The sequence below is a fragment of the Phascolarctos cinereus genome, unplaced genomic scaffold (assembly GCF_003287225.1).
Source record: "Phascolarctos cinereus isolate Bilbo 61053 unplaced genomic scaffold, phaCin_HiC Scaffold_4;HRSCAF=312, whole genome shotgun sequence".
Taxonomy (NCBI): Eukaryota; Metazoa; Chordata; class Mammalia; order Diprotodontia; family Phascolarctidae; genus Phascolarctos; species Phascolarctos cinereus.
The window spans coordinates 719,112,647-719,130,488 of record NW_027555847.1 but is presented as its reverse complement, the minus strand read 5'-3'; the positions used below and the strand labels follow the sequence as shown (position 1 = coordinate 719,130,488).

At 45.3% G+C, this 17,842-nt stretch overlaps 1 protein-coding gene across 1 annotated transcript in view; it reads right to left on the bottom strand.

The window, feature by feature from the left end:
- Positions 1-2,571: 2,571 nt before the first annotated feature.
- The window catches only part of LOC110215285 (SEC14-like protein 2), a 32,885-nt gene continuing 17,614 nt past the window's right edge, over positions 2,572-17,842 (bottom strand). Inside the window, exons 5-11 of the mRNA XM_020996649.2 lie at positions 16,162-16,257; positions 15,008-15,068; positions 14,563-14,646; positions 8,571-8,677; positions 8,346-8,485; positions 8,047-8,216; positions 2,572-2,945 (exon numbers count right to left, since the gene is read on the bottom strand). Coding sequence (XP_020852308.1) covers positions 2,833-2,945; positions 8,047-8,216; positions 8,346-8,485; positions 8,571-8,677; positions 14,563-14,646; positions 15,008-15,068; positions 16,162-16,257 — 771 coding nt within the window. The 3' untranslated portion in view covers positions 2,572-2,832. The remainder of the gene's footprint in view (positions 2,946-8,046; positions 8,217-8,345; positions 8,486-8,570; positions 8,678-14,562; positions 14,647-15,007; positions 15,069-16,161; positions 16,258-17,842) is intronic.

The following is a 17,842-nucleotide window of genomic DNA, read 5'->3' as shown; positions in this document are numbered from 1 at the left end:
TGTAATCATGGGAAAAGTTAAAATACTATTTAAAGCAAAACAAACAAAAACCCTATATTGCTAATGAGGAGCTGGAGAACAAATTTATGACTTTCATGGTGAGAGAAATTTGGACCAAAGGTGATAGAAGAAGCCTGCTGAGGAGGACCGTGACACTGTGGGCAGCAGCCAGTGACAACGACCACAGCCACCAAATAATTAAAAGTCAACGTCGCCAAATTACAAGGAAGGAGCATTGCCCCGGTGCTCCAGACAGGAGAAAACATCACCCCTCCTTCGCAGAAGTGAGAGGGCCATAGGCAGGGATGTCATGAGGCTCAAATGAGCCACTAGATGTACAGCACTTTGCAAACATGATTGTTATCATCATTCCCTGAACTTTCCACTTTCCTTCTGCTGAGCTCAAACACTATTTATAGAATGTAGGGGTGTGCTGATATAGATTTAACAACCAGGTTCTCAATAAAAATGCATACATAAATTTAATCTGAATTATTAACATGTTCTTAAGCCCAATGAACAAAAGTATAAATCAGACCCTGATTGGTAGCAATTACTGATTTCTGTGATGTAAATGATCACCCTGAAAATATAATAAGCCACTCTTGCAGGCTGGTGAGAGTTGGTTCCTGCACATCCCTGTGCACAAGCAGGGAACACTGCAGATATTTTCAGACTTCTTCAATATGGCAATCAATTTTGCTGGGGTTTTTCCTCTTCTTACTCTTTTCTTCTCTTTTTTCTTTAAAAATGTTATTGGTTGGGGAAGGAGCCAAGATGGCAGAGAAAAGACAGATAACTTCCCTGAGCTCTCCCAAATTCCCCTCCAAACAACTTTAAAATAATGCTTCAAAATGAATTCAGGAGGGGCAGGACCCACAAAAGGATGGGGTGAAAAAATTTTTCAGCCCAAGACAACCTAGCAGGTCAGCAGGTAAGATCTGTCAAACCAGGATGAGAGTGGACAGTCCAGTACAGACAATACCCCCTTAAGACAGCAGCAAGCCTTGGGGGTAATTGAATTGGCCATGGCAGCTTCAGGAGCTCTAAGCCCACAGATGGTAAAGGGGTCAGACAACTTGTCATAAGGGGATTATAGGGGTCCCTTTGCTGGCATTGGGGGCAGGACCATGTGCAGGTTGCAGTCCTGAGTCACAGCTCCAGGATGAGGATGAGCAGCAGCACACCAGACCTTGTGGCCACAGGGGTGTGGGGACCCTGGTCACAGCTCCAGAGCAGAAGAGAGTGTTCATGATCACTCACAGACCAGAGCACAGCCATATGAGCAGTGACCACACCTCTTCGTAGATCATACCACCTTGGAAGAACTGAAAACGTACAGACCCCCAGAACTAGCTCTGAAAATAGCTACCAAAAAACCTAGAGTTTAGAACAGTGCCCCTTCCACCCCAAGAGCAGATCCCAACTTTAACGTAAAGTCAAATGGCAAGAAATAGGCTGGAAAATGAGCAAAAAAGAAAAAAAAGAAGAAGAAGAACATGACCACTGAAAGTTACTATGGTGACAGGGAAGACGAAACAAACTCTGAAGACAACAAAGTCAAAACCGTTACATCCAAAACCTCAAAAAAAAAAAGTGAATTAGTCTCAAACCCAAAAAGAATTTCTGGAAGAACTCAAAAAGTATTTGAACTATCAAATAAGAGAGGAAGAGAAAAAGACTGAGGAAAGTAAAGAAAGTGATGCTGTAAGACAATCATGAAAAAAACAGCTCTTTAAAGGAGGCATCAAAAATAATAAAGAAAACAGTACCTTAAAAATCAGAATAGGCCAAATTGTAAAAGAGGCACAAAAATCCACTGAAGAGAAGAACTCCTTAAAAAGCAGAAGGAGCCAAATGGAAAAAAATGTACAAAAATTCACTGAAGAGAAGAATGCCTTAAAAATTAGATTTGGCCAAAAGGAAAAGGAAGTACAAAAGCTAAATGAAAAAAAAAATTCCTTAAACAAATATTATTTGTTAAATGAGATGGTTTTCCTGGAAGGGGAAAAGAATAATATGAGAACTTTTAAAAAGGCAAAAAACAAACAATATCAGTTAAAATTATTTTAAAAATAAAATAACAATTTTCTAAACTGTGCTACAGACACGTTCTCTTATCTAAGCCCTGTGAGGTAGGTACTACAGGTATTTTTATCCCCATGTTACAGATGAGGAAACAGAGGATCAGAGCAGTAAAGTATCTTGTGCAGGGTCACATAACAAGCGTCAGAAGAATTTGAACCCAGTCCAAACTTCCTGGATATCTTGAGGCACCTTGGTATCATCATTCCTCTGCCTCCAATTTCTACATTTTGCCCTGGTAGTGACAAGCAAGTCAATCCTTTATTTATGGAAAGATTGTGACAATCCACTACCTTATGGCTCCCCTCACCATCCCTGTGACTCCTCAAACAAAGAAATCCTGTCTCTAGACACTGCTCCCCTATTCAATTATCTCCCAAGGTAGAATGTGAGCTCCTTGAAGGCAAGAATTATTTTGCTTTTGTATTTGTGTCTCCTGTCTCTAACACAGTAGCTGGCACACAGTAGGGGCTAAAGAAATGATTTTTCATTCATTCATTCATTCATTCATTCATTGTGTACATTCACTAAGCCATATTTGGTAATGACCTTGAAGCACCTCACTTTTTACCAGCTCCCCATCCCCACACAGTGTCTTGGTCAAAGGCAGACCCCATGGCACTTCTCCTGGGTGGAGAAAGCCAGCCAGAGGACAAAAGGGATCCAGAGTGGAGTCCATGAGCAGTAAGAACCAAACAGTGGGCAGAAGATTGGAAGGGGTAGAATGGTGGCCATGGTCAGACTTGCCTACAGTTTCTGGATCTTCTCTTCAAAGGCTTTGTCAGGGAGTAAAACTTCCACCGTGTAGCTGACCTTCTTGGAGTGGACCAGACTGTAGGTGTTGTCAAACCGCAGGACATCTGCAAGGGACAGACAGACATGCAGAGAGGTATACCTTCTGTAGCTCCCCACTGTCTACTGAATTAGGCCTAAGCTCCTGACCAGCATGGAAGGCCAGGCCCAATGTGCCTCCAACCTGCCTGCCAAGCTTTACTTCCTAATACTCCCCTTGCAGCATCTTATGAAGAAGGGGTCGATCAGGGGACCCCTCACCATTTGAGGTTCTCCAAAGCCATTTGAGGATATTACAGGATGAAAGGGGCAGGTAATGGAGACAATGAGGTGCAAAGATTTTGCCTCTTTCACACGCTGAGGTGTTGCATTCATAGCTTTCAAATTGTCTACAACCTTGAGTGGCTCATGGCCAATGAGTATAGGGATCTATTCACAGACTTCAGAGAGTGTGAAGCTGGTGGGGGCCCATGTGCACCTTGCAAAGGGTTTTCTCCTTACAGACTTGAATGAGTCAATGCAGAAAAGTGTTTCTACTTGTCCTGCATCAAGCTGACTGAGTGATACAGTGGGTAGCTATTGGCTGAAAGGTCAGCCATACCTCTGGTGTGGACTTAAAAGGTACAAACCAGCTCGGAGGAAGTTATCTCTGGCAGATGCAAAGAAAGATAGTTATAGAAGAAGGTTTCTGCTTCTCTCTTCTTTCTCCATAGCCCATTTTTCAGAGTACACCAGTGAAATTTTTTTCTCTTTCACCCCCAGGCCCATTAATAATGAGCTCTTACAGTAGAGCAATGAAAAAAACAAACCCCAAGCATTTATTAAGCACCTACCATATGCCAGGCATGTAAAAAATATTTCATTTAATCTCTGAAACAGCTCTAGGACCTAAACAACATCATAATATACGTTTTGTAGTTGAGGAAACTGAGACAAATAGAGTTGAAGTGACTTGCTGAAGGTCACATGACTAGGAAGCGTTTGTGTCTAGATTTGAACTCCAGTGTTCCTCACTCCTTTATCCACAGCACCCACTACCTGCTGGACTCTACCTTTAAGAGACGCCATCCCATGAATGCAGCTAGGTGGCTCAGTGGGTAGAGCACCGGCCCTGAAGTGAGGAGGATCTGAATTCAAATGCGGCCTCAGACCAAACACTTGACACTTACTAGCTGTGTGACCCTGGGCAAGTCACTTAACCCCAATTGCCATTAAAAAGAGAGAGAGAGAGAGGAGAGAGAGAGAGAGAGAGAGACAAAGAGAGAGAGAGAGAGAGAGAGAGAGAGAGAGAGAGAGAGAGAGAGAGAGAGAGAGATGTCATCCCCAAGAGGAAACAGGCCCAGAGAACATAGCTTCAGAATACAAACAGTATCAATTACAGAATATCAAGAAGAAAAGACAAGGAGCCTAAACACATGTGGAGTTTTTCAGGGCTGGTAGTGTGAGTTTCCTTGACCATATGCATTTCCTCTGTGTGTGCCTCTCCACTAGAATACACCGTATATGTGATTACTTTTTTATTGATATTGTGTGCATTTGTGGAAGACGGCATCTTAGGTTGATGGGGGGAATGAATGCTCTGTACCCACTATTCATGCCATGCCATTTCAATAAATGTCTTTGCTGTGAGCTAATTTGGTCAACTAGCTGACTATTAAAGTTAAATACACACTAGTGGGGGCTCATGAGTTACAGTTTTAGTAATATGAACCTGGGTGTGTCATCGTTTGGGTGACCGAAATTGCAAGTATGATGTGGTGGGAGGAGGGGTAGCCCAGAGGGGTCACTATACCTATGTTCCAACCAAATAAGACCAGGCATTAGTCCTTACTCCTATCTGAGCCCTCCTCCACCTCTGTGCTGTTGTTCATACTGACCTCTATACTTGGAATGAGCTACAGATCCCCACCAACACTCATCTTGATGTGGTAAACTCTCTTTCCTACAAGGCCCAACACAGGTACCCTAGGAGCCAGAAATCCCTGCCTGGGGTGGGGGACATTAAAGAGAAGGGAAGGAGAATATTTACACAGAGACCAGGCATGGATTGGTGGACACAGAAGACATAAAAGGTAACTCCACTATTAAAATTTGAAGCTGGAGGAAGGAGTACTCAAGCAAAGTGGAGATGGGAGAGAAAACAGCAGCAGAGATGGCCCCAGGGCAGAGCCCCAGGTGCAATCTGGCCTTGCCCTAGCCTGGAGGGGCACTTCCTCACACTAGAACAAGGTAGGGACAAATCACAGAATCACAGAAATTAAGACCCCAGGCCCATCTAGTCCAACCCACACACAAAAGAATCCTCCCATGACATACCCAACAAACAGCTATAGAACCTCAGATTGAAGACCCCTAGTGAGGGGGGACCCACCCCATCCCGTGGGCATCCATTCCATTGGGGCAGCTCTCATGGTGAGGAAGTTGGTCCTGGCCCCTGGCTTGAACTAGGCTTTTGGCACCTTCCTCTCATTGCTCCTGGCTGTACTTCCTGGGGCTGCCCAGAACAAACCCTCTCCCATGTGACAGCCCTTTAAGTACTAGAACAGCTGTCCTGCTCCCCACCCCACTCCTGATCTCTCCTCCTGCCTGACCATGCCCAGTCCTTTAACTGATCTTCGTGGGGTATAGAGAGCCCTGGCTCTTCCTGCTGCCTCCTCTGGGCACTCTCCAGGTGATTACTGCCCATCTTAAACTGTGGTGCCCAGGACTGAACCCAGTAATTTAGAAGAAGCATGACAAAGGCAAAGAAGGGTGGGACTGTGGCCTCTTTGTTTCTTTAAGCTCTCTCTCCTTAATGCAGCCCAAGGTGGAATGAGGATTTTTGGCTGCCATAACACTCTGCTGATTCCTAGCAAGCTTGCAGTCCACTGAAACCCCCAGATCCTTTTCAGAACAGCCTCTATGTATCAGGCCTTTCCAGTTTATATCTGTGACACTGATACTTTGTATCCAGGTATAAAACTTTGTATTTATTCCTGTTGACTTGCCTCTTCTTAGATTCACATCAATGTTCTCGCCCGGGGTGGGCAACTTGTGGCTTCCGGGTCACATGTGGCCCTTGCACTGAACCCAAACTTCACAGAAGAAATCCACAGGTTTCCCACCCCTGTTCTAGCCTCTCAAGAATCTTGGATGCTATCTCTGTGGATTAGCTATCCTTCCTTGCTCCAGTCATTTGCATAACTGCTGGCTTTACCCAGGTCAGTGATAGAAAACAAATACTGAATACACTACCAAGCCCATATCCCTCCCCTGGAGACCCCTTCCATGGGCAGGAGGCATCATTAGCAACCACTTGTTGGGTTCAGTCATTCAACCAATTCTGGACACCCCACCCCACCCCAAATTGGATTATCCTCTAGCCTACATGCCTCTATTTGCTAGAATATGGGGAGATTTTTTATTAGTATTAGTGAAACTGAGGTAAGCTGCATCCACAACATTCCTCTCCTCTCTTCCCACCCTTTGTTTTTTTTTTACTCTCTAGGGTCTGGCTTCTGATCTCATAGCTCAATCACATCTGCTCTCTTCCAAGCTGCCAGTGACCTCTTGGTTACCAAATCCGATGGCCTTTCCTCAATCCTCATTTCCTCATCTTCTCTACAGCCTTTCACACTACTGATCACCCATTTCTCCTCAATTCTCTCTTCTCTCTAGGATTTCAGGACCCCCCCCCACCTTCCCCAGGTTCTCCTCCTACCTCTCTGACCCCTCCTTCTCGGTCTCTTTGGCTGAATCCTCACCCAGATCACATCTTCTAACTACAGGTGTCCCACAGGGCCCTTTCCTGGTTCCTCTTCTCTTTCCCTCTATTCTGCCTCTCTGTGATCTCACCAGGTCCCATAGGTTTCATTGTCATCTCTATGTAGATGATACCCTGATCTAAATATCTAGCCCTAGTCTCTTTCCTACCCTCCAGCATCACATCATAACTACCTTTCCAGGATCTCCAGAGGGGCGTCTCATAGATGTCTCAGACTCAGCATGTCCAAAACTGAACTCGTTATCTTTTCCCTGAGTCCCCCACCCTGCCCCACACACCTTCCTTATTACTGTAGACGGCAGCGTCATCCTCCAGTCCCTCAGGTTCACAGCCTAGGGGTCTTTCTGGACTTCTCACTACAGGTCTCCCCTTCCCCCTCCCCCCATCTAACCTGTTACCAAGTTGATTTCACCTTTGCAACATCTCTCAAATATGACTCTTCCTCTCTTCTGATGCTGCTATCACTCTGGTGCAGGTCCTCATCACATTACACCTAGACCATTCTAATAGTCTACCAGATGGTCTCTCTATATCATCTCTTCCTGTTCCAGTCCAGTCTATTTAGCTGTCAAAATAAATTTCCTAATATGCTGGTCTGACCATGTTATCCCATGCACACATACCCCGCCCCCAATCAACTCCAATGGTATCCCAGGATCAAAATAAAAACTCTGACATTCAAAGTCCTTCATAACCTGGCTCCTTCTATCTTTCCAGTCTTCTTACACCTTACCTTGCCCCACATCCTTTTCCATCCTTTAACACTGGCCTCCTGGTTGTTCCACAAATAGAACACTCCCCTCTCTCCACTCTTGGCATTCCCTCTGGCCGCTTCTTATATCTGGAATGCACTCCCTCCTCACATCCCCCTCCTGGCTGGACTGGCTTCCAAGTCTTAGCTAAAGTCCCATCTTCCTCAAGAAGCCTTGGGCCCATCCCCTTGATCTTATTTCCCTCCTATTGATTATCTCCAATTTATTCTGTCTATAGCTTCTTTGTTACATATTAGATTGTGAGCTCCCTGAGGGCAAGGACTATCTTTGGCCTTTCTTTGTATCTCCAGTGCTTAGCACAGGGCCTAGTTCACAGTAGGTGGTTAATAAATGTTGATTGATTGACAGACTGTTTTAGTAATCTTGTCCAAAAGGGCAGTGAGGTTGGTTAAGCTCTGGTAACTTGTTCTCCATGAAGCCAAGCTGGCTCTTTGTAATCCTCATCTCCCTTTCTGGATATTCACCAAGTGTACCTTTAATGATCCTTTCCCAACTTCTTCCTGGAATTGAAGTCAAGCTCACTACTTATGGTTTGCAGACTTTCTGCTTCCCTTCCAAATCAGGACATTTTCCCTCCCCCTTTCCTCATGATGCTGCCCCCATTTTCCATGATCTTTCAGATATGTCACTCACAGACACCCGGCTCTGTGCAGGTGAGAGTGCCATCCTCAGGGACCAGGTGAGAGTTGTACTTCTGGGTGGGCAGCACCTCAATCATCTCCTTGGCCCTCTGGCGCTCACCCATCTTTGTCTTTAGGTAAATCCCCACGCCAATGTCCGACCCATCCAACATGAACTGCCACCTGCAGAAGGAGAGATTTTGGTTCCTCTTGCCACGTGCTCTGCCCTGGCTCGGATCCTGTGCCCCACGCTCCTGCTCACATGCCCCCACAGCTCCCTTCTGGGGAAGGGGAGACCACACAGAGCCCTACCTGAAGACGCAGCCTGGGAAGAGGATCTCAGTCTCCACCTGGTGGGAGGAGCCCCGATTGACAGACACTGTATGCTCATACTGCATTTTCATCTGGTTCTGTAGGTAGTATCTCTTGGGGACCACGCCCCCATATTTAATCTGCCAGAAGAGAACATGATGACCTTTGGCCTGATGAATTTGCCCTCAGCTGCTGCTCCACTCTGTGCCCTTGGGGGTCCCTTACCTTGGTCAGGTATTTGGGGTTCCCATCAGGATCTGTTAGGGTTCCCCCATACTCTGCAGGCAACTGGTCAGGGTGGATTAATTTCTGCAAATCCTCTTTCCAGTTTGCTGATGGGAGAAAGAGAAGGTTCTAGAGTGAGAGGAGGAAGAAATTCCAAGAAGACAGGTGTGACAGGGAGACTGGCCAGTGAGCCCAGTCCTTAGGACCGTGCATGTTCTCCCCAAGGACAAGTGAGCTCCACTGGAGAGAACGTGCCTCCAGGTGTTGGGGGAATGCGGGTTCTTGGGTTCTGGCTACAGCTTCTCAGTAAATGGCTCTTTGTAAAAGCTAATAGAATGTAATTGGTTAAATGATGTTGGTGTGATGATCGCTGGAGGTTTAGATGACCTAAGGGAGATTCTAAGTATGTGATGATGTTTGGTTTTTCATTCAGTGTCCAACTCTTCTTCACCCTATCTGGGCTTTTCTTGGCAAAGACACTGCAGTGGTTTGTCATTTCCTTTCATGGTTCTTCCTCTGCAGACTGGACTCCGTGCTGGAATGCAGGGCCGGCTCTCATCCCGAGGTGCTGTTTGCTTCTGAACTCCCTCCTTTCTCTGTACACAACACAGGGCCTCCCTCTGCAGGTCCACTAGTCCTGTGCATCGGTCCCTTTCACTGTCAGCCTTAGATCTGTGGTCCAGAACCAGGGAGTGGGCAACAAGGCTGCCCGTTGGCAACTTTCCCCATCAAATGCCCTGTGTGGGTCTGAGCCTTCATCTGGCCCTGGTGCATGGTCTTTGCCAGAAAGCTGGAGTGGAGAACCCAGTGCCCAGTGTCCACTGATCTGCTGGTACATCTCTCTATTCTGAGTGGGGCTTCATTTACTGTGACTTTTTCTGGATTTCTCCAGTAGGACTTGGTCTATTGCATTTCTAGGTCTGTTTGGACAAGTTTTGTGGCATTTCCTGCTACTCCACCATCTTGGTCTTGCCTTTCATGTCTGGACAAAATCATCTGTCTGACACTGAAAGCCCTTATAACCTAATCTTCTTTTCCCTCCCCCCTCCACTCTTCTTGTCTTCTTACACTTTATTCCCACGTATTCTTCTATCTTGTGACACTGGAATCCTTGCTGTTCCTTGAACAAGCCCCTCCATCTGCCACCTCTGGGCATTGGAGTAGGCACCCAGTGCCTGGAACGCTCTATCTCCTCATCTCCACCTCTGGACATCCCTGGCTTCCTTCAAGTCCCAACTTAAATCCCACCTTCTGCAGGAAGACTTTTCTGATCTCTCTTCATCTAGTGCCTTTCTTCTGCTGAGTATTTCCTAGTTATCCCCTATATCACTTTTGTTAGTCCACAGCTGTTTGCAGGTTTTCTTCCCTATTAGACCATAAGCTCCTGGAGGGCAGGGACTATCCTTTGCCTTTCTTCTTACCCCCAGTTCTGTGCCTGGTACATAACTGGCACTTCACAAATGTTTATTGACTGACTGAAAAACAAATATGCAGAAATAATATCTTAGGCAAGGAAGTTATATCTTTTTCATGAGATCATAGAACTACAGCTGTCACAGACTTTAGAGTCCATTTGGTCCAACCTCCTCATTTTTCAGAAAAGGAAACTGAGGTCCAGAGAGGTTGAACTGATTGGCCTAAGGACATAGAGGTAGGAAAATGTCAGAGCTTGGATTTGAACACACACCCTCACACTCCAAATCTATTCTTTCTCTTACCCCATGCTGCATCAAAATCCCTTCAAGGATCTATGATTCTGTCATTTTGGAGACTCTAACCATGACGAGAGATCCCTACCTCTTTGCAACTTATTAGATGGTCTTCATGAGTTTTTGTGGCTCCAAAATTATTCCCTATTGGCCAACCTAGTGACAAGCCTCTCTGAACTTCTTCCCCCTGCCTGATTCCTTATTCCCATTTCCCTCAACACTCTCCCCCAAATGTCCCCAAATGCAGCCTACCCTTTCCACTGTGCCCTCTGGAATGCCTGGTATGTAGGCAACAAACTTGCTTTCATCTTCAATCTTTTCCTTTCTTACTCCTTCCTTCACCTGGCTCCCTCCTGATGGCACCGCCTCCCTATCCGCCCTTTCTAGCTACAGCTACCCTTTTATTCATTTCCCCAACTCACAGGTTGAGATGAGGAAGTTGGGACAGTTGATCTCCTTTGCCATTACCGGGGTCTCCCTCTACCTCTAGCACTTATTTACTCCTCCTCCTTTGAGGTTCACTCAATCCATAGCTAGTACCCAATCCATATCCTGGTAGCTGCTATGTACAGATCTCCAAGTGACTTTCTTTCTTTCCTATGTGAGTTTAGGGCAGGCCTCAGCCTTTGTCTCCTCCTCAACTCCTGCCATCATAGTAGGGGACTTCAACAAACATATTGATGCTCTGGCAAACACTCTAACCTCACAGCTCTTCAATGGGTTCACTTGCCCTGAGCTACTCCTGTACCATCCCTCAGCCACACACAAAGATGGTCATAACTCTTCATCTTGCCATCACCCACAAATGAAACACATCCATGTTCAAGAACTAGGAAATTCACTTATTTGATCACTCACAAATGAACCACTTCAATGTTCAAGAACTAAGAAATGCTCTTGTCTGATCAAATCTATTAGTAATTCTGACCCCAATTCCATTTCATTGCACTTCTTCCTCTGCCTTGCAACACCAAATCCTATCTTTCACCCTCACCATGACCTCCAACCCGGCCACTGCCCAGTTCTTTCACAAGTCATCATCCCTGCACTGGCTACACTCTCTTCCCTTCCCCTTCTTGATGCTTTGGTGAACCAATTCAACTCTGCACTGTCCTCTTCTCTTCTGTCCCTTGCCCCTTTATCTTGTCACAGATCTAGTCCTGCCTTAGATCCCCCATCCTCAAAAAAGAAAACCCCTCACTTGATCCATCCCTCCCTGCTGGCTGTTATCCCACATCTGTCCTCCTATTTTGACTAACCTCCTTTAGAAGATCATCTACTTCCTTTCCTCTCACTTTCTTCTTAATTTTCTACAGTCTGGCTTCTGACCTCATCAATCAATCAGAATTGTTCTCCTCAAAGTTACCCATGATGTCCCAACTACCAAATCCAATGGCTTTTTCTTAAGCCTCATCCTTCCTGAGCTCTCTTCAGTCTCTTACACTGGCCACAATAGCCATAATATTCTCTTCACTCTAATTTTTTTAGGATACTTCTCTCTCCTGGTTCTCCTCTGACTTATGTGTCCATTCTTTCTCAGTCTCCTTTTCTGCATCTTCATCCAGGCCCTGTCCCCTAACCTTGGGTATCACCCTTTTCCCTTCTCCCTCTATACTGCTTCACTTGATGATCTCATCAGTTCCCATGGATTCAATTGTTATCTCTATGTTGACCATTCTCAAATCTACTTACTGAGCTCTAACCTCTCTGCTGACCACAGTCTCAGATCTCCAGTTGCGTATTAGACATCTCAAACTGCATGTCCCATAGACATCTTAAATTCAACATGGCCACGTACTTTCCCTCTATTGCTTCTTTCCAATTTTTCCTGTCTCTAACTTCTTTGTGAAATAGTTTGTATACTATCTCCCTGTATTAACCTGAGTTTCTTCAGGGTAGGGAATGTCTTTTGCCTTTCTTTATATCCTCAGTGCTTAGCACCATAGTAGGTGCTTGACAAATATTTATTGTCTGACTACCTGACCATCAGACCCACAGTCTGTTGGTAGGTTCTTAAGATTTTACACTTTGGGTGATCTTGTAATTAAGGAAGTATGTAAAAAATATACCTGCCAGATCTATGGATAAGGGAAGAGTTTATAACAACAATAAAAAGAGAGATATAGAAGACCACAGGAAGTAAAATGGTGAGTTTTGATTAGATGAAATTAAAAAGCTTTAGCACAAACAAAACCAATGCAGCCGAGATGAGAAGCAAAGCAGAAAACTGGTGACATTTTTTTACAGCAAGTTCCTCTGACAAAGGCCTTATCTTTCAGATATATAGGGAACTGAGGCAAATTTGTAAAATAAAATAAAAGTCATTCCCCACTTAACAAATGGTCAAAGGATATGAACAGGCAATTTTAGAAGAAGCCAAAGCTATAAGAGTGAAGTAAAAAAATACTCTAATTCACTACTGATTAAAGCAATGCAAATTAAAACAACTCTTAGGTACCATCTGACATGTATCAAATTGGCTAACATGATTGAAAAGAAAAATGACAAATTCTGCAGGGGATATGGAAAAATTGGGACAAAATGCACGATTGGTGAAGTTGTGAAGTGGCCCAGCCATTCTGGAGAGTAATTTGGAACTATGCTCAAAGAGCTCTAAAACTGTATGCTACTCATTGACTCAGCAATACCATGACTAAGTCTGTACCCCACAGAGATCAGAGAAAAGGGAAAAGGACCTATTCATACAAAAGTATTTAGAGTAGATCTTTTTGTGGTGGGAAAGAATTGGAAATTAAAGGGATCCCCATCATTGTTGTTGTTTTTCACTCTTCTTTCTCAAGAGAACCAATGATATCAGGAAGATAATGTCTTGACCTGCAAGTGAATTGGATTTAAGTGAGGCAGGACTGTGCAAAATCATCAGCGTCACTCTCTCTTCCTGAGCCATCTGGGTCCAGCGGCAAGATATAGACCAGGATGACTAGAGTTGGTCCCAGATATAGTGGAAGAAGTTGGCCTTTTTAAACTAAGGTTTTCCCCAGGTCTCAGTTTGTCTGAGGCAACACCCATCCACTGGTTAATCTAGGTAGAAATGAGGCAAAAGATGGCCTCTTTTACCTACTCAAAAAAAAAATCTATCTGGGAGGGGAAGACCCTCAAGGTTTCTGGCTAGAACAGCAATGATTGCTTTTTACATATATTCTGAGCCAATAAAATCCAAACAATGGTCAACTGAGGCTTGGGACCTATTATTGTCCAATCAGGAGAGCCAGAATGATGTGAGTTGAAGGTATAGTCAAGTAGCTCCATTTGAATCTCAATGGGCTTTATCAAAGACTGGTTTTCCAGAGCTCAGTTTAAAGAACTTTATATTCCTTTGAGCAGAGTACCCACATGTAATTGTAAGATTTCTAATGTGGAAGAGGGAGGAAAGGGAGGAAGGAAGGGAGGGAGGAAGGAAGGAAGGAAGGTAGAAGAGAAAGAAAGAAGAGGAATGGCTGAACAAGTTGTAGTGTATGATTTTGATGGAATACTATTGTTCTGTAAGAAATGACAAGTAGGATGGTTTCAGAAAAACAATTCTAAAGGATATATAATGAAAAACACTTTTCACTTTCAGTGAAAAAATACATTTTTTAAACTTTATGTTTTCGGGGGTATTTGTCTGTTTTCTTTTAACATGGCTAACATGGAAATATGTTTTGAATGATATCACAAGTATAATTGATATAAAATTGCCTGCCTTCTCAAGGAGAGGGTTGGGGAGAGAGAGAGAATCTGGAACTCAAAATTTTTAAAAATGAATGTTAAAAAATTTCTACATGGAATTGGGAAATGTTTCATGAAATTAATAAAATAGATAGTTCGGATTTTTTCCAGGCAATTGGGGTTACATGACTTGCCCAGGGTCACACACAGCTAGTAAGTGTCAAGTGTTTGATCTGAGGCTGGATTGGAACTCGGGTCCTCCTGAATTCAGGGCCGGTGCTCTATCCACTGAGCCACCTAGCTACCCTTGATAGTTTTTTTTTAAAAGACTTTACATTTTGGTGGGATCTGGAAGAAGTTGAGTTTTGTTATTACAGTCAGGGGGAGGCATGAAAGTCAGACTTCAGGGGATGGAGTCACAAATCAGCATAAGACAAATTCAACCAGGCTCAGGATTCTTCCCTAATCCTTTACTAAACTTTTCCAAGTCTGGCTTGACCCATCCCTATTTCTTCTAGTCAAAAATCGCCTAAATGATGACCTCTGATTTATACCCTTCATCCACTCAATAACATTCCCTTGAAGAGAAGCTAGGAGGGTCAGGACTCACTCACCTCCCAGAACCAAAATCTTTTTACGTGTCTCCTCTGAAATGAAGGGTTTGACCAAGTTGTAGGCTACAGGGAACAGTTTAGGAGCTGAAAGAGACAAAACTACCTTGAGATTACAGCCAGAAAGAGAAGATGATTCTGCATAAGGTCAGGGCAGCCCTGGGCCAGCATAAAACCAGCCAGCATCAGCTCTGGGGTATAAATGACTCATATCACCCACCATTGCCCTTGGAAACTCAACCATGCTGATCCTGGCTCTTGGGTTCCCTTGAAGGAGGTGAATATAAAATAAATTGTTCTAGGGATGTTGATGCCAAACCCTAATGGGGGACAATTCCCATCATTTGCTGAACCCTGGCAAAGTCCAGCAGGTGCCCCCTTGCATCGATCCCAGGCCCCTCTTGCCCTCTCGCCCATTCTATCCCGTGCCCTGCCATTGCTCACTTACCTTTGACAACAATAAGATACTTGACAGTCTCGGGAAAGTTGTTCTCAAATGTGGAGAAAAACTGCAAAGCCAAGAGAAGCCTGCTAATGGCCTTCCTCATGTCAGCCAGTGCCCACCTCCCTGAGACCTCTGGGAGACAGTCCCAGGCAGCCCCAGAAGGACTCCCTCTCCAGGGCCCTTCAGAGCTCCCACTGAAGACCCAATGCTCTCGGTGCCTGGCCTGTCACTGTCTTGACATCACTGCCCAGTCTACTGCTCTTCCAGCCTCCAGAGCTGAGAAGGGGTCCATACCTCTACAGGAAATAGAGCTGGAAAGGCTTCTAAAGGTCAAGACCCTATTTTACAGATGCCATAACTGAGACCCAGAAATGTTAAAGAGCTTGGCCAAAGTCATTCAGACTCAGAGACTTTTTGGGTAGTGAGCTTCCCAGACGGCGTCTGGGACCTCAGGTCTTCTAACCCAACCTGTGCCCAAACAAGAACCCCCTTTATAGCATCCCTGACAAATGACTTTCTAGCCTGTGCTGGATAGGGAACTCCCTACCTGCCAAGGCATCCCCCTCCACCTCTGGACAGCTCTCGTTGCTACAAAGTTTTCTCTTCCCTCAAGCCTAAGTTATGTTTGGTTTTTTGGTAATTTGCAATAATGAATAGCGAAGGTGGATCTAGAATATTTGATTTCAACTACCAACCCAGTTTTCTTGCTTCCACATCTTGTGAGAGACCATTAGATCCCCAAAGAGGGACCCTTGGAGACCGCAAGATTACAGGATTGAAAACTGGAAGAGACCATTCCCTTCATTTTACAGATCAGTAAACTGAGTCCCAGAGAGGTTAGGTAGATGATTTACTCAAGCTCACACAGTTGTGGGCCTTGAACCCAGGTCTTCCAATTCCCAATTTGGTGTTCTCTTTCTGCCCCCCACCCCGCCACTGCCCGGGGTATCCTGTCCCCACAAAACTTCAGCTTGATTTTCCCTGATGTAGAAGTTTTTAGCCAAAGGCCTCACTATGCTGTGAACTCAGAGCCCTGGCCCCCAGCGTCACCCTAAGGTGAAGGGAAAGATTTAGTGCTCTAGGTTCCGGGCTGCCCCCCAGATCAGCTGAGCTGATGCCAAGTCTCTCCCACCCCTACATCCTCATTCCCTCCTCACCTCCTGGTAGACTTCCATAGCTGGCTTCCAAAAGTGTTTCAGACCCAGATACTCCAGGTCAAATACTATAATGAAAGTTTCAATCTTCTTTTCCAGCTGTAAGGACAAAAAGACAGGCCTGGTAATCTGCCAGGGGCAGGTGACTGGCTGTTTGTCATCCAACCAGGGTGAGCTGCATTCATGAGATTCAGAGCTGGGAGAGACGGTGGAGGTCACCCAGCAGGAAGGTCATATGTTCGGTAAGTCAGCATTGGAAGGGACCAGAGAGACCATTTTCTCCAGTTCCCTAATTTGGGGATCAGGTGTCTAGGGCCTGAGCTTCACTGCAGCTCAGTGATACCGTGGATAGAGCCATGGGCCTCATTAGAATGCACTCACTGAACTCTCTGGGCTTCCTGAGACAGAGGCAGCTGGACCCTGGCCTCAAATGTGCCTTTCAGATCTTAGCTGGTGCTCCTACAAGGCTTGCCTGATGGGGTTAACACAGCACATGAGCACATGGTCCTGAACAGCAAGTTATCTAGGCTTATGAGTGTGGGAGTCACGACTGAGGGGGTGAAGCTTTGGGTCAGTCTTTTCAGTCCTGTCCAGCCTGCATGACTCCATTTCAGTATTTTCTTGGTGGAGATACTGGAGTGGTTGGCCATTTCCTTCTCCAGCCATTTTACAGATGAGGAAGCTGAAGCAAGCAGGAGAAGTGACTTGCCCAGGGTCATACAGCTACTGCATGTCTGAGGCCAGATTTGAACCAGCAAAGATGAGTCTTCCTGATTCCAAGGCCAGTGCTCTAACCAATGCACCACCTAGCTGCCCTGGGCTGAAGCTAGCCATGGAAAATGGGGGCTGGAGGTAGCTGATGAGGGATTTTGGCAGTTTTAATATATAACAAATGGTGTCTTCTAAACTTTACTGAGCCAGGGAGCCAGCTTCATCTCTACTGGGACAAGGGAATTGGAGCCAGTGAGGGCAATAGGCTACTCGTGGGTAACTGGACTGCCATCTAGTGGCCAGCCAGCATATTACACCATCAGAGGGCTAAGTAATAGATGCTGTCTCTGGAACAGGAGAGCACAAGGGAAGGGACTGAGGTGGTCGCGGTTGGCACTGAGGGCACCTTTGGGCACTGCAGCCAATTCTAACACCCCTGCCCCAATTAGAAAAATATTTATGAAGCAATTACTGCACGTGAGTCAGTGCTAGGAGCAGTAGGGGATAAGAGACACTGTCCCTGCCCTGCTCAATAGCCCTCCAGGGCTTCCTGCCGTTTCTTGGATTAAGAAACAAAACTCAGCCTGGTATTCGAGGTGTTCTAGAATCTGGCTCTAATCTCTCCAGCCTTAGCTCATCCTGTTCTGTTCGAAACAAACTGGATCACCCTACTTACAGCCTCTGTCCTAAACTGTTAGGGATCTATAAGGATGTAGAGGGCCACAGGCTCTTCAAGGGGTCTCACTGATGGGTGAAGGCCCCTCTCGGGCGCTGATCTTTGAGCAAAGGTCGCCTGGTTCAGTGCTTCATTGTATGGATCTGTAACAATCTTTAACTCCCCTAGTTATTGTATGGTCATTAGCAGTCTATTCTGGGATTGGAGTCAGGTAAGTGCACAGGAGGTGCATGCATTGTCTTTAGCACAGCATGAGCTCTACGTCATTGTAACTTGATAAGAAATTCCTGTTACTTT